The sequence below is a fragment of the Malaclemys terrapin genome, chromosome 1 (genome assembly GCF_027887155.1).
Source record: "Malaclemys terrapin pileata isolate rMalTer1 chromosome 1, rMalTer1.hap1, whole genome shotgun sequence".
Classification (NCBI taxonomy): Eukaryota; Metazoa; Chordata; order Testudines; family Emydidae; genus Malaclemys; species Malaclemys terrapin.
In genome coordinates this window covers 100,486,180-100,501,543 of record NC_071505.1, presented here as the reverse complement: position 1 = coordinate 100,501,543, position 15,364 = coordinate 100,486,180, and the positions used below count along the sequence as shown (strand labels likewise).

The window sequence follows — 15,364 nt, the reverse complement described above, 5'->3', positions numbered from 1 at the left end:
AATTAATCATAAGGTTGAAAACAGAATGTTTGTGCTAAAATAAAGTAAGTAAATAGGTCAGTAGGCTAAGAAGACAGAATGTCCGAGACAACTAAGATAAGAGGGGAAACACACAGGGACTGTTTACTATGAACTAGATAACAAGGGAAGTTAAGAATATAGAGAGGAGGTAAGGAGGAAGTCGAATGGTGGTCAGCATGTGGACAGCGCATGCTGCACAGAGATTGGTTCCTGCAAAGTAACCAAGCCGATCCAAAAATGTGCGCTGCAATGTATAGTAAATGCAATGAGATGTGTAATGTATAGAAAGGGAGGAAGTTTCTGTGCAACTTTGGAGCTGTGATGTACCCTGTATCTGAGTCTGATCAGCTCAGCATAGCACTGCTGTGTGTCCAGTAAAGATACCCGAGTGACAAAGGCAGGAGTCGAACTGAGTTCTTAGGAAGCCGAGTGGAAAGAAGTCTCTGAGGGAATCTCAACAGTAGTGCTAATAGCTCCCTGCCCAGGCATAACCCTTTCTCTCTTGTCACTTGTATGGAGGAAACTGACCCCAGAGAGTATTTGTTGGAGGTTTCTTTCCCCCAAATGTAATGTCATGGGTCAGGCACAAAGGAGATGGTAAAAGGATTACCAGGATTTATCTCGGGCAGATATTAATGCCCTTTTATGTTGTTCCAAGGAAGGAAGGAAGAGGAAGAACCAGACCAAAAGCATTTGAAGACAATCCTAGCTGAAATCCTATTAAAATCACATCTGGTATCTGAAGAGGTATTTAGGTATTAATAAAGTGGGTGTTGTGGTTTCTTTACATGAATCTTCTGGGCCATGTCTTTACCCAGGCCCCAATCCTGTGAGGTGCTGAGCACTCTCAACTCTCACTGACTTCAATAAGAAGAATGGAGGGTACTCAGCACCTCCCAGGATCGTGCCCTAGTTCCCTAAAAAGGCAAAACTCCCATCAACATTGCTGGGAGTTTTGCCTGCGTGAGAATAGGTTGAGCCTGCTCCCACTGAAATGGGTAGAAAAAACTCCCTGATTTCATGGCTTGGAGGAGGGGTACGATTGGACCCAAAAGATTTGAGTGAGATTATGGGGGCAAGATTGTGCCTGACTCTTATGTAGGTGCATTGTGGGGGAGGAAGTGCACAAGAAGGCTTCCTCTCCCCTCCCCACTCATCATCCAACCTGCATAAGGGTCAGACACAGCTGCTGCCCCTGAGCCTGAAGAAGGGAAGAAGGAAGCCTGCTCCCTCCATCCACCAAGGGGTGCACAGTGCTCCAGAAGGAGATGGAGAGAGATTGGAGGCTGATCAGCCTGCAGAGAAGGACCAGTGTGGAAGAGATGGGGAAACGATTTCCACACTCTGAAGGGGTGCAGTAATAGATCCCTGCCAGGGAAATCAGAGAAGAAATCTACTTCCTTGAAGCAGAATTTCTCCCTCTACTTCCCCACGGGTTACATTGCTTCACACCAAGTGTAATGCTGGACTGTGCCTCATTGGCCTTAGTAAGGGCTGCAGGATTTGGTTCGTTGTTATTAATCAAGCTTTAGGGTGTTTTGAGGGTGGCAATGATGAGTATTGGAGTTAGCCATAACAATCAACACTTCATTCGTTATTTTGTTACTTGGTCCTTTATCAGCAACTTTTATGCATTAAACACAATTGAGAAGATGATCACACTTTGCATGAAGGGTCCATTTAACAAAGAGTTAATAAATGACCAGCAGATGTTCTAAGAACTGGTAAGTCAATTGTTATAGAGTCCAATAGGTCAACTGGTAGCTTATAACCATCTGGCATATCTTCTACTGATGGATTTATAAACCATCCATAGCTGTAAGATGCTGATAATCATAACGCCTCTTATGGTAATTAACTCTTTATAAACTATTTCTAAGTGGACCCTTACTATGAAGGGTGACCAAGAAGAGCTCCACTGTGGATTCAAACAAACAATCTGCATTATCCTATTTCAATGTTAACAAATTGCCTGTCTTCACCTGACTGTTCCCCTGAAAGGGTGATCAAGACATGGCAGCTTTGGAAAGTGATGCAAGTTCTTCATCAAGGGAGCATAAAGGGCAGGCAGTCGCAAATGTCTCTAGGCCACTGTTCTAAAGCCCTCCTTAGGAAGGTGAAAGACCATCTTTCTCTAGATGGCATTCATTACCAAAAATGCACATTAAGGGCTCGATTCAATCAGGTGCTGAGCATGCTGGCATTGCTCCAGCAAAGCAGTTTAAAATGAATCATGTGCTTAACACATGAATAGTCCCATAGATTTCAATAGAATTACTCATGTGCTTAAAGTTAGTTATATGCTTAAGTAGCTTGCTGAATCTGGGCTTTACGTAACTTGTTGGAGGTTGACAAGACTAAAGCCATTGTGCATGTCAAGCAAAGACCATCATTAAAAAAAAAAAGTTTGAATCTAGATAATGTTTATCGGAATAGTGTAATATCCCTTTAAATACTTTTTGAGCTATCCAATGGTGCTTGCTGTGTTCTAGAAGCCACTGGAAATCAGTCACAGCCAGGGCAGGCTCCAGCTTTTTTGCCGTCCCAAGTGCTGATTGAGCTGCCGCTGAAGTGCTACCAAAGAGGAAGAGAGGGAGTGAAGGACCCGCCGCCAAAGACACGGATGTGCCACCCCAATAGCAGACGGAGTGCCGCCCCTTTCTATTGGCTGCCCCAGGCACCTGCATCCTTTGCTGGTGCCTGGAGCCGGCCCTGGTCACAGCGGCAGTGTGCCTGTAGCTAGGCTTGGCATGTTTGCGTATCTTTAGCAAACGCAGTCATTTGGAACTCGCCTGTGCCCGGGTGGTCTCTTCGTATTGTTTGTGTGTGTGTGTAAGGAGCAAAAGATAACACTAGATGAATTTGGTAGATTGCTGAAAGCGGTGTATGAAAATATAGCCTATTTGAACAGCAAGGGCACTGTTCATTTGCATGCCTACAACTTTTTGGAATGGGAGACAGGACTATAAAGGGTGGAAGGGGAAACACAGGTACAGAGGTCAACCAGAAAATTGCTTTACTGAAGGGAACAGAAGTAGTTCAAAAAGGCTGAGTGGTTTAGGCAGATAACAATTTTATAGTCAATATTAGCACAATCAATATTTTCTTACCAGCATCTTTCTTCTTTTTACGTGAAAGCTCATGAACAGTCACTCCCATTTCGTTTCTCAAAGTCTTGATGATATCCGTGAGAAGAGGAGTATTCCTCCTATCCAGGTTTATGAAGAATTCATACTCATCTTTGTTGACTCGGGAAGGTCTGGACTCAATATGGGTCAGGTTTATACTTTTTTCCTATGAGAAAGGGATAATAGGTTGAATTTTGATACTATATGCTGTAAGTGGAATCACAGCATGCTGAAATTCACCTGTTGGTGAATGGTCCATACAAGGCCCTCTACACCACAATAATCTCCACCAGATGGAGCAGTTGTATAGGGGTGAATTTCACCCCATACAACTGAAATTTCTCCCCCTCCCCGCCTACTCACCCACTGTGCAGAGTCAATGCGGGGCCTGCGCACAACTAATTCCCTCAAAGTAGGGCTTAAGTTGGGTGCATAGGCTTTGTAAAAAAGCTGCACACAGGCTCTGAATATGCCTATGTGGAGAAGAGCATTTACTCAGAATCAACACAGGATTCAAGAATTCCTCCCATGAAGAATAAAGAAGTGAGAATAAACAAATACATTTAAGTTATTTGCGATGACAATGAAATGAGGTTTGGAAAAGCCAGAAGCGGGGTAGCTTGTGATCCGTATCTCAAGGGGCGGAAAATGAAAAGCCATTATATGCCCTCGTTCTGTGCATGCAGTTTCCTTGCCTCAGACCCTACTGCAAGCTTACTGCTGTGACTGTAGGGATAAGCAATGGACAATTCCTTTAAACCTGCCTACCTACTCTCTTTGCTCCTGCATTGCAGCCAGCCAGGGGAGCAGATCAAGTGTCAGCTGCTGCAAACTCAAGCATCTCTGTTCCTGCAACACTCAGCTCAGCCCTGGAAGCACATGTTGCATGGCTCCAAAGTGCCACTGCAAGCCACCCAGAACAGCATGTAGCATTCAGGTGAATGGGGAAACTGGAAGGGGTAACAAAACTCAAGACAGAACAGGAAAGAGTAAAGAAGAGGAAGCCACTCCCACCAAAAAAATACATAAATTAACAAAAAAAAGAAATCACAGAAGAAAAAACAGATGAGAAGGAAAAGAGAAAAGAGAGAAAAAATAATGAAAACAAAGGAGAAGAGACAGCAACTGTCCTAGGAAACAGCACAGGAAAAGGCCCCTATTTGCCAGTCCGACACTAGAGGAGCACCAACAACAAAATGCACATCGGGAACCACTGACTTAACAAGCTAAATAGATACAATATCTGATTAATAACATTCAAGATACACATTCCAAAGTGTTTTTGAAACAATTCACAGTGTCTCCATTCAGTGAGCAGGACTGTTGTCTCTCTCTGAGAGGTGGCTGAATCTTAGGTAGAGCTGGTCAGAAAATGTTCTCTCCCATGGAAAAAGTTTGAAGACATTTTTTGTTTTGGACCACATTTTTCTCCACAACTCTTCTGGTTTTCATCAAAACCCCAGAATGTGCACGGTTTGATTTCTTGAGGAAAACCAGAAAAATGTAGTCAAAAGCAGGGTCTCTCCCAATGAAATTTTGATTTAAAAAAAAAAAAAAAAGAAGCAGCACCATGTTTACTTGAGAAAACCTTTGAACAAAAAAATGTCAACCAGCTCGAAATGTAGGATCTAGGCCTGCATTTCTTCTTCAGACATACTCCCACTGCAGCCATTGTTGCTATAGGATGAGGCCCATAATGAAATTCTGCCTCCCAAAAGGAAGCTGAGACCCACGAAGACAGAGAAAATTCAGGTTTGGGCCTGTCTGCTCCTTGGTTTTGCTTTGCGCTGCATAGTGCAGTGAGGCAGCTGGCCATCAGCAACACAGAAATGACCCCATTCACCTTGCTACAAAAGGCAGTTCAGAATCTGGTAGGAAAGGAAGAAGTGTGCATGGTGCTCTTCTGTGTCTGTGTCTGCAAGCCACTGATTACCTTAAGTTGTTTTGCTAAATACCAGTACAGTAAGTTGAAAAGTTCAAAAGCACATTCACCAACGTCTGCTCCTGAAAGATACTCCCCAGTTGTGCTGTCTGAATGCAGAGAATGTGTTTAACTGTGCTAAGCCCTAGGGACAATTTGTTTTAGAGCCATAAAGTTCTGTGGAGCACACAGACCTTACTTTGTATTTGCTTTTTAGCTAGATGGTAAGAGATCATTACAGTGCTCAAGACTTAGAAGTTAAAATTACTTGAAACTAGATTTTTTTTTGACAGAGACCAGAAACAGCAGGCTGTAGTTTGCTGTCAGCTGGGCCATTGTAAATCCACAATAAATCCAATGAGGTCAATGCAACTACTGAGGATTTACACTAGGGGCAGAATCTGGATCATTAGGCCTTATTCTTCACTGCCTGGAACCTTGTGTAGTCACAGACAACTGTGCAAAAATGGCGGTAAAATGCCACCAAACCAGAATGCTCTATTCACACTGACAGTAACATTTTACGTTCACTGTGCACAGGTGTAAATGATTGCACAAGGACTTGTTGTTCTGAGGTTGTACAGCAACTAGCACAATAGGCCCATGTTGGGGGACAGGGGAGAAGGTCCTAGATACTACTGTAATAAATAACAAAACAAAGAACAAGGGAGTGGAGAATGAAGCCCACAGACTGTACTGATTGGCAGGGGGGAGGGACAGAGGGATATTGTAATAATTGGGACTACAAATTTACCCTCATTGTAGGCTTAACTGTAAAAAGTATGTAAAAGTTCACAAAATGTCACAATAGCCTATAGTAATAAATGTTGATGGGAACAGGTGCAAAAGGTAGAAGAAAAACTGATTTAGTCTAAAAAACTCCTGCTAAAACTCAAGGACTAAGTTAAAATCATGCTTGGTAAAAATAGAAGATGTGGAACTGAAAATTAATCAATCAAAATTGGTGTCAGATATTAGGCCTAATTGGTGGACAAAATAATGAAGGGATGGGCTATTCCCTCCATTACCTTGTAGGTCCTTAAAGAGACTTTGGAGGGAAAAGAGAAGAACAGATGTATGCTACAAGTAAGCTTCATGATCATGGCTGCCTCTCCCATTGTTTCTGGGACTCAGGATCTTCATCATCCTGATGCTGAGAGATGTCCTAAGCAAACCGGGCCAGAGAGAGAGACCCAGATGACATCACCACCTGTACCAACTCCAGCTGAATCCCAAACACCACCCGAGATGAAATGGGATCAGACTTTAACAACGGCAGCAGCTTCACCTCATGTCAACTAACTTCTTCTCTTCCCCCACCTCCCACAAGAGGACAGTCATTACCATCTTTGATACCATTTAAGAGACTGTCAAACATGTGGGGGGGGGGGTCCTTCTAAAAAGGGAAAGGGAACAAGGGATGCTGTTAAAATAAAAGCCTTACATTTCAAATGCTTTAACTGTTCTCCCCTTCTTTTCTGTATAAAAGGTTAAAAAGGATGTTTAATGGTGGGTTTGCCATGGTGCTAAGCAGGCTGAGGTCTCTGCATACCAAACCCTAAACAATGTTAAACAAAGTTCAATGTTAAACAGTGACTGGGTTGCATTAACACCTTTGGCCTGTATGTTTCATCTTCTAAATGATTACAACGGGGGCCAAACAGCAATGATTTGTCCAGGAGACCTTGGAGAACAAACAATGGAGCAGGCAGCCAGCATGCATGCCACTTCTGTGACAGGTCAGCTCTGCTATGCTTGCTTCACTCCTTTTGGAAAGTCTTGGGCCTGGGGTGCAGGGTCTTGAAATGCAAAGGGACCTGGTGCCAACATGCAGGACTAGGGTGGGAGGGCTGTTTTGTACCTTCTCACTATTTTATCTACCCACACTGGTCCCGGTGCAAGCTGGCCTGATGTAAAAAGCAAAAGGAGCTATTTTGCTTATTATAGTCACCTGTCCTGTCAAGTTCTACTCATCCAGCTGCACCACAAATGCACAAATACAGAGGAAATACCTATTGATTTGCTATCGTGTTGTACAGCAGGTTGTTTCTAGTTCACCGGGGAGGCAGAAGAGACTCCTGCTGGTTTCTTTTGGTCAGACTAAAAGAGGATGTATACAAGTCAAATGTCCACCTCCTTTATACCAATGTAATTCTGGAATAACTCCACTGAAATCAGAGAAGCTATTCTGAATTTGCATCTGTATAAGTGAGACCAGGTTCTCTCCCCTTTCTCCACTGATCCAGGAGTAGAGGCCAGAAATTGGTCATATTTGGCCATCTGATAATTCTTCAGTCCTTGGCTTGTGCAAATCTGGCACAGCCAGCTCCTACTCCACTCCCCATCTGTTCCTGACATACGGTCTGTTCAGAGGTGATGGAAGGGGGAACAGTAATTACGCTTACCTGGCAGAGTTTAAATCAGGCTCTACAAGGCCCTAAAGTGTACAGGGTCAGCCATGAACCAACCTCAGAAACACAGAGGGGCAGCCAGCTGTCTGGTAGCCCTCTCTTCACCAATCTGCTCCATGCCCAGCAGATACTAGGCATAGCAGAGAATCTGGGGCAGAATGTGAATGCGGTCCAAACGATCTGAAATTCTGCTGCATTAAAAGCTCATGGTGCTTAAATTACGCAGGGTCAAAATTCACCCTGAATTACAAGCTGAAGGCAGAAAGCAAAGCCTTTATTTCAAACCATCATCAGGGGGCGGGAATTGAATGTGTAGCTTTTGAACTGTATATATCCCCATCATGAATTATGTAACTTTACCTATCCTTAGCAATATATATATAATTCTGTTTACAATGTAATCAGTAAAGGATGTTTTTGTAGTTAAGAGCACTGGTTTTAATAGAAATGAAAATAAAATCATGTGTGTGTGTGATGATATATATATATATATATATGATATGGGATATATATAGATCATCACACACACACACACGATTTTATTTTCATTTCTATTAAAACCAGTGCTCTTAACTACAAAAACATCCTTTACTGATTACATTGTAAACAGAATTGATCTGTATTTCTTATGTGCATTTCTATTACAAGCAGTAGTTTGCGCAGAGGAACACAATACAGAAAAACTGTCCTTATATGACAGTTTCTTCAATAGTTGTTGTAACCATGTTGGCCCCAGGTTTGAGTAAGAAGAGTTGGGGGAGGTAATATCTTTTATTGGACCAACTTCTGTTGGTGAAAGAGACAAGCTTCCCCAGTTGAAGAAGAGCTCTGTGGAGGGCATTCTTCACTTCCTGTCCTAAAAATCTTGTATAATGCAAAACAATAGACTCTAGGATGTAGTGTTATATGCTCTCAAACAATTTTTGCCTTTCATTCAAGAGATGCCTGCATCTCAGCAATGGGCAAAGAAAATTATGTGTCTATTATATAAATATATATTGTTGTCATTTTGTAAAGAGTGCTTTGGGATCCCTTTGGAGCCATATAAATGTAAGTTACAATCACTGTTTTAGAAACAGAAATTCAGTCACAGAAATTGACCCCTCCCAATTGATAGTTTTGCCTAATTATGTTTTCAGATGTTTTGTATTGGTAATAAACATCTTCACTTCAAGATATTTACAGCAGCTCTGTTACTTGAGTTTCTAGTCAGCACCCAATTTCATTTTGGTACAACTTCTCCACCTGGTGTCTACCGATGGTATTGTAATTCTATTTTATATGATTCAGCACTCAGTAGGATGCAGTCTGTGTTGCCAGTTCTTGCAATTTTAGTGTTAGTCTCATGATATTTGATGTTTTACTTAAAGGTCCAGCTCCTGGAGCCAAAAGGAGAATTTGGGGTTTAGTGGGGTTTTTTTTTTAGGTATGTTTCTAGCCCTCCTGGTTGCAGATGAATGCTTGTAAATGCGACATGAGTGTCCTCTAAAAGCTCAGAAACCAGAAGGCAAAAAACAAACAACCACCACAACACACCTCCTGGGGTGTATTATTTCTTTAACTTGTTCCCTTACTGCAATTGCTCCTCTCGCCTATTGCATCTGTGCAGAATCCCCCAGGGGGTGGGCACATCCTGGCCAGTCCCCCTCCTACCTCAGCAGGCCCTCCTCCTGCCTTCAGCCTGCTGTGGAAAACCTGCTGCATAGAGGCCTTCCATAGGGGGATTTATGGCTCCTTTGCAGCACCTTTGTGACTATTTGGCCAACTGAAAGAGGCTTCAGCCCGAGTGAGTCCCCTGTCAGAATTGCTCAGGTGCAGAGATGCTTGTAAGCATATAGCTGTCTGCCTTGCATCTATTTAAAGGCACCACACTTGCCATTTATAAAGTTCATCATTATCACGAGGTAACAGATTTCACCATTAGGGTCAATGATCGCTCTCAGTTTGCGCTATGTAACCCTCCAGTCTTCAGTGGGGGTGCCAGTTCCCATTATTTTAGCCTGAGTCTCAGAGTTATTGTTTTGCAGAGAGAGGGGGAAAAAAAAAAAAAAAAAAAAAAGTGCAAGCATCTAGTCTCATGGTAGCAGAAAAAAAAAAAAAGCCTGAAAACATGACCCAGGTGTAGCCTAAGGGTTCAAAACCATCAAATGAAAAGAACCCAACATTTATGATTTTTTAAAGTCTCATGATTTTGAAGACAAAGTCATGATTTGGGGGAGGGGGAGGAAATCAGTCTCATGATTTTTGAATGATTGGAATTGGCAATACTGCAGGTGTCACTGGTAGATGTTGGCCCATCATTAACAAGTCTTTTGTTAAAAGACCATTGAAGAGGTTACATTTTCACATGTGTTTTTCACAAATATATTAGGAAGCCTTAAGGGGGAGTGATAGTTCTAGGCTACTGTTTCCAACAGTGCATTTGTGTCTTCCCTCTGTGAGCTACGTGCCCCTGTACTCGATGCTTAAAAACCAAAGACAGCTATAAAAATCCATCTGTAGCTTGTTTCCATGGCCTTTGTCACTAAGCCACCTCAGACCTATCACAACATTCCTACAATGTGGCTGCATAACTACTGAATTTTCAGGCAAACACGGAGTAAAAACTCTCAGAGTGAACATTTCCATGCTCTGTCTTACCAACTTTATATACAATTTTGTGCTGCAGTTTTTACCCCTGGCTAACTGTGGGCAAGATTTGAGTCCCATTAAAAGGGAAGGTTTTCAAAAAACCACACATGACAGTTAAGCAGTTGATTCCCATTGAAAGTCAATGGGAGTTAGGAGCCCAGTGCCTTTGAATATCTTCCTCAAAGTCAATGGAGAGAGACTTTCTTTTAGGTCAGGGAGAGTTCATTTAGGCTCTGTTTGTTTAAGGCATGGATTCTCAATTGTCTCTATACTGCAACCCCCTTTCCCATACTGGGACCTCACCCCCACCCCGCCATGACACCCCTCTTGTCTAGCTGAGATCTGCCAGGACCCCTTCCATTCAGTAGTGGGGGAAGGGCAGAGTGGTCACAACCTCCTGACACCTCTTGGGAGTTGTGACAACTATCTTGAGAACCTCTGTTCTCAGGCACTTATCACAGCAGTGTCTAAGTGCCAAAGCCCATGAGATCAGTTTGCTGAATGTATTAAATACAAATTAAATGACCATGAAACATGCAGCTTTGTACAAAGCACACAGGGCTCTGCCCCTTCTCTATACTGCCCGGCCCATTCATGTGGCAGCCAGCTAAACTGAGCCGGCATGTCCTGGGAAGTAATCTGCCTTCTGTGTAAGGCTAGTGCAGATTTCTCTCCCCTTGGAGCAAGGCAGAACCAGGAACCAGATAGTTACTTTGGCTAGGTCTACACTACGGGGGGAGGGGGGGGGTTAACCTAAGATACGCAACTTCAGCTACGTGAATAGCGAAGCTGAAGTTGCATATTTTAGGTCGACTTACCTGGCTGTGAGGACGGCGGCAAGTCGACCGCTGCCGTGCCGCCGTCGACTCCGTTTCCGCCTCTTGCCGTAGTGGATTTCCAGAGTCGACGGCAGAGCGATCAGGGATCAATTTTATCGCATCTTCACTAGACGTGATAAGTCGATCCCCAATACATTGATTGCTACCCGCCAGATCTGGCGGGTAGTGAAGATGTGCCCTTTGAGTCACAGTCTGGTTCCTTGTCTGCTCCTGAGAGAAAGGAACTATCCACTGCCCCTTGCTCAGGACCTAGGGCAAGGTCACAACTGAGCCTACCTCGTCCTCCTGTGGTTTTGTGAATAGTATTTCCAAATGTCCTTTGCTTTTAATAAAATGAAAAAGCAATTAAAAATGCCCAACATTGAAATGAAACATTTCATCTTACCAGAAATTAATATTTTTTCATCTTTTGTATCACTGAGGAACCCTCCCCCCTTTTTTTTTAAATTTTTTTGGGGGAAAAAACCTCAATAATTTGCACAGCTCTCGTTAGCGCTATCCCAGTACATAACAGTGCTTTCTGTCTTGAAGTTAAAAGACATGAAATGACCCCTCCGCAGTGTCCAAATCAGGGCAGCAAAGGAAGGGTTTATAGCTGGTGCATGTTGTAGTGGAAATAGGTATACATAGGGAGTTGTGTGTGCACTGAAGGGGGAGAGGTCTTATTTATCCCACTAATGTACTGAGTTAAATTCTAGGGACAAATTTTGCTTTGCAAAACATGCCTGTGCCTGCGTAACCTGTATGCTTTTCCTCTTGTTTTGGAAAACATCCAAAATTCAGCAAAAGCCCAATACATTCATGATGGTCAAAGAGATAAACTTCAAAGTGGTCATTATTTGTTGAACACAAAGTCAGCTCCCTAAACAGAAAAAAAAATTACCACAGTCATCTTTGTTGGCTCAGAAGGTAAAGGGTCTGACTCAATGTTACCATTTACTTCTGGGCCAGGTTCAAGTATCTTTACTCACATGATGTAACAACTTACTGCAGGCGTACAGCCATGTAAATCAAAGGTGCTGCACTGCGCAAGCAAGGCTATCAGAGCCTGGCCCTTAGGGCAAAGTTCTGCTATTTGAAAAGAACATTATGCAACAAAATCAGAGTGATTCCTATTTGAAAGCGAGGTAACAATTTGCATCATATTGTAACCCACACACCTCCTGGATGTGGTGTTCTGTCCCAGCTAGTGGCATCGAGACCACAGAGAGAGAGAAAGCAATTAATGAGTCTTCCCTACAGCCTTAGCTAACAGGCATATGGCTTTTAGCTCATGCACTAAGTTCCAGAGACCCAGGTTCAAACCTGCTGACGACCAGGTCTGTCAGCATTTATTATTATTTTTTTTTTAATTGTTTTACTGGTAAGTGTTTTAATCCATCTGGCTCTGGGCAGGATTTTCCTTACCTCACATGGCCAGTGTTTAATCCATCCATGGTTTTCTGCACAGGGATTTTTTTTTTGGGGGGGGGGGGGGGGGGTCTACCATACTGTAAAATCATTCATGTGGTCAAAGCCACTAGTGACATCCTACATGTTTCTTTACAGCATAAAAGCAGATTCTGCCACCCTTACTTACAATGGGCAGTACCTTGCTTTGCACATAATCCCATTAAGATCAGTAAAACAGGATGAATACTTATTCACCATGACTAAGGCTGGCAGAATCAGCTGCTATTGATGGTATGTGATTGGTCACCTTATTCACAAGGTACTACTTCTGCTACCTGACTGGTTGACTCCCAAACCCACAAACAGCTTTCAGATCCCAACTTCCAAGAGAGAGAGACATGAGTACTTGAGAACAGACACATGGGTGTCACAGAAGAGGAATGGTCCAGTGGTTAGGATGCTAGCCTAGGACACAGGAAGTCTGGACTCTGTTCTCTGCCAGAGATTTCCTGTGTGATCTTGGAAAAGTCACTTAATCTCTCTTTCTGTGCCTCAGTTCCTTTCCCCTTCTGGAAAATACAGCAGTGTTATGAGGACATTAAAGATTGTGAACTGCTCTGATGTTACACTAATGGAAGCCATATCAGTTCCTGAAGAAGATTTGCATGCACATTTGCAGCACTTCTCTTTCCACAAACATTCTGGCGAATAACAGTTCTTACAGGCATAATCTCATCACCAATCCACTGCTTATTGAAGTTAAGGGAAATACTCCCTTTTACTTTAATGGAGACTAGATTTGGACTGTAGTAAATAAGGACAGGGAAACAGGCTTCCTTTCATCCCCCAAATGGACTGCCATGGTCTGGTACTCACCTCTGGGGTAGGGATGGTGGATACATCGAATCTGGCTCAGGATAGGTTTGTAACCACTTGCTTATAACGGTGGAGCTGGAGTCACAGCTCAGTTTAAGAATGAGCCTCTGACTCCATGAGGATTTGGCTCACCCTGCAGGGGAGGATGGGTTGGGGGGCTCACTGGGAAGCCTTCTGGGGGGTGGACGTAGAGCCGGGTAGCAAACAGTGGTGGGGCTGGGTCCTAAATGATGCTTGAGGAACACATGCACTCAGCCAGCCCGCTGCCTGGTTCATCAGCTCAGCTGGTTGATGACTCCTTCAGGGCACCATTCTAGTGTTCCATCTGGCCCTGACGTTTTGTCCCACAACTTACAAAGCATGGGACAAAACACTAGAGCTAGATATTCAAGAGAGCTCAGCATCCCACTTGCACTCCATGTCTTGAGGTCTTCTGATGGTCTTAAATGGGAGCGAACTCTCTTGGAAAATCTGGTCCCAGTTGTGCGTGCTGAGCACTTCTAAAAACGTGGCTCGACGCCTGTTGCTGAAAACCGAGAGAGATTCCTAGTTTAAAGGGATACATGGTCACCCTGCCCTTGTACCCCATCCTTTGGTGTGGACCAGAATGGTTATCCATGTCAGCTGATTGCACTTCTCAGGGTCACAGACCTGACTCTGAAAACTGATTGAAAGAATATAAATCAGGAATAAACATAAGACAAAAACAGATCTACCCAATCGTGGTTTGAATTTAAAGCAGTCAAACACATCAAAGCAGTTACCATAGAAATGATTCAACTCTGGTGGTAACATTCTAGCAGATAAAACACCAATTCCTATCAATAGGAGGGGTGCAGTGCACTTCTGGAGACAAGTGGGAATTGTACTAAAACAAGAGCTCAGTTTCAAAGCACAGAATTACACAACAGCACCTATGGACAGTCCCTCAGTCACAGACATGACCTTGAGGGCTCTTTGTATACAATAAATATAGTGCACCCCCAAAAGCACATTGAGATTCCCTTAAACTTGGTGTCACAGTTGCAGGGCTAGCTGCACCTCTAGCCCCTTTTGGGTTGCTCTGAGAACATCCCCTCAGGTGTCAGGCCTCATGCCCTTTCCTCCCCTGGGGTGAAATTCTGCAATATTCCTATTCCTAGACTGGGCTCTGGGCTTCAGTACCCTGTGTATCAACCATGCTTACCAAGTAGGTTTGAATAGGATCAGCCTCTGTAGCTCTTCCCTTCAGGAATCTGGCCAGTGGGGTATACAGTGGCTAAGCCACCTTCTTAAAACCAAAGTCTCATTTGTTTAACTGTAGGAACAAAGCTTTGAGAAAATAGATTTTAAAACTATCATCTACACTAATGCTGGTGTTACCTAATGGCTTTACCACCCCCTGCCAGTAACCTAGGCAGGCCTAATTCCTCTGACACCTCCAGCAGGTGCCTGGGTTGCAGTCTGGTTCCCCCAAACAATTTTCCCCTCTCTTGAGGCAATGTTTCTTTTTAAACATGCCAAAGATCTTTTGATATGCTGTGTTCATGGCTATAATAGGACATGCCTGCCCTGCCATTCATCCTTCTGACAAAGTGTGGCTCTGCAGTGTCCCTTCCTACCCCCGATTAGGGACTCTATAACAGGGTGGCTTGGCCCGTGGGCTAGAAAGCCTGGGGCCAAGCCAGCCCTGATTACAAGATGAATGACTCAGAGAAAAATCAGGTCGTTAAAATATAAAAGGCAGCAGGAAGCTGCAAGGGAAGAGTGTGACTGAGAGAAGTATCTGAGACTACCAGAGGTAGGAAGCCTGCCAGTAAGCTACGGAAGCCTAAGAGGAGATTGTGTGGCTCTGCAATGGATGATTGTTCTGGACTTTGTTCTGTTTTTGACAAGCTTTGTTGCCAACTTGGTGGAGAGTGAATTAAAGAATTTGGGGCTGAGAAAGTGACTAGCAACTTTGTGAATTCTTAAAGGCCCTGATGAAGGGGAAGTAGAGGCAGGTGGTGGCCAGGGCACTACAGACTCCATATAAGAATTACAACAGGCTTACCTGTGTTTGTGCCCAAGCCAGCCTTATTTATTAATACAATCTCACATATTCCTTCCCCCCCAAAAACAGAAAAGTTTACCCTATTCTAAACTTATGTTCAGCAAAAATAGCTC

General features: G+C 43.5%; 1 protein-coding gene across 1 annotated transcript in view; it reads right to left on the bottom strand.

Annotated features, from left to right (window-relative positions):
• The window catches only part of PAH (phenylalanine hydroxylase), a 59,855-nt gene that overhangs the window by 30,588 nt on the left and 13,903 nt on the right, over nt 1-15,364 (bottom strand). Inside the window, exon 3 of the mRNA XM_054033257.1 lies at nt 3,132-3,315. Within this exon, the coding sequence (XP_053889232.1) occupies nt 3,132-3,315 (184 nt within the window). The remainder of the gene's footprint in view (nt 1-3,131; nt 3,316-15,364) is intronic.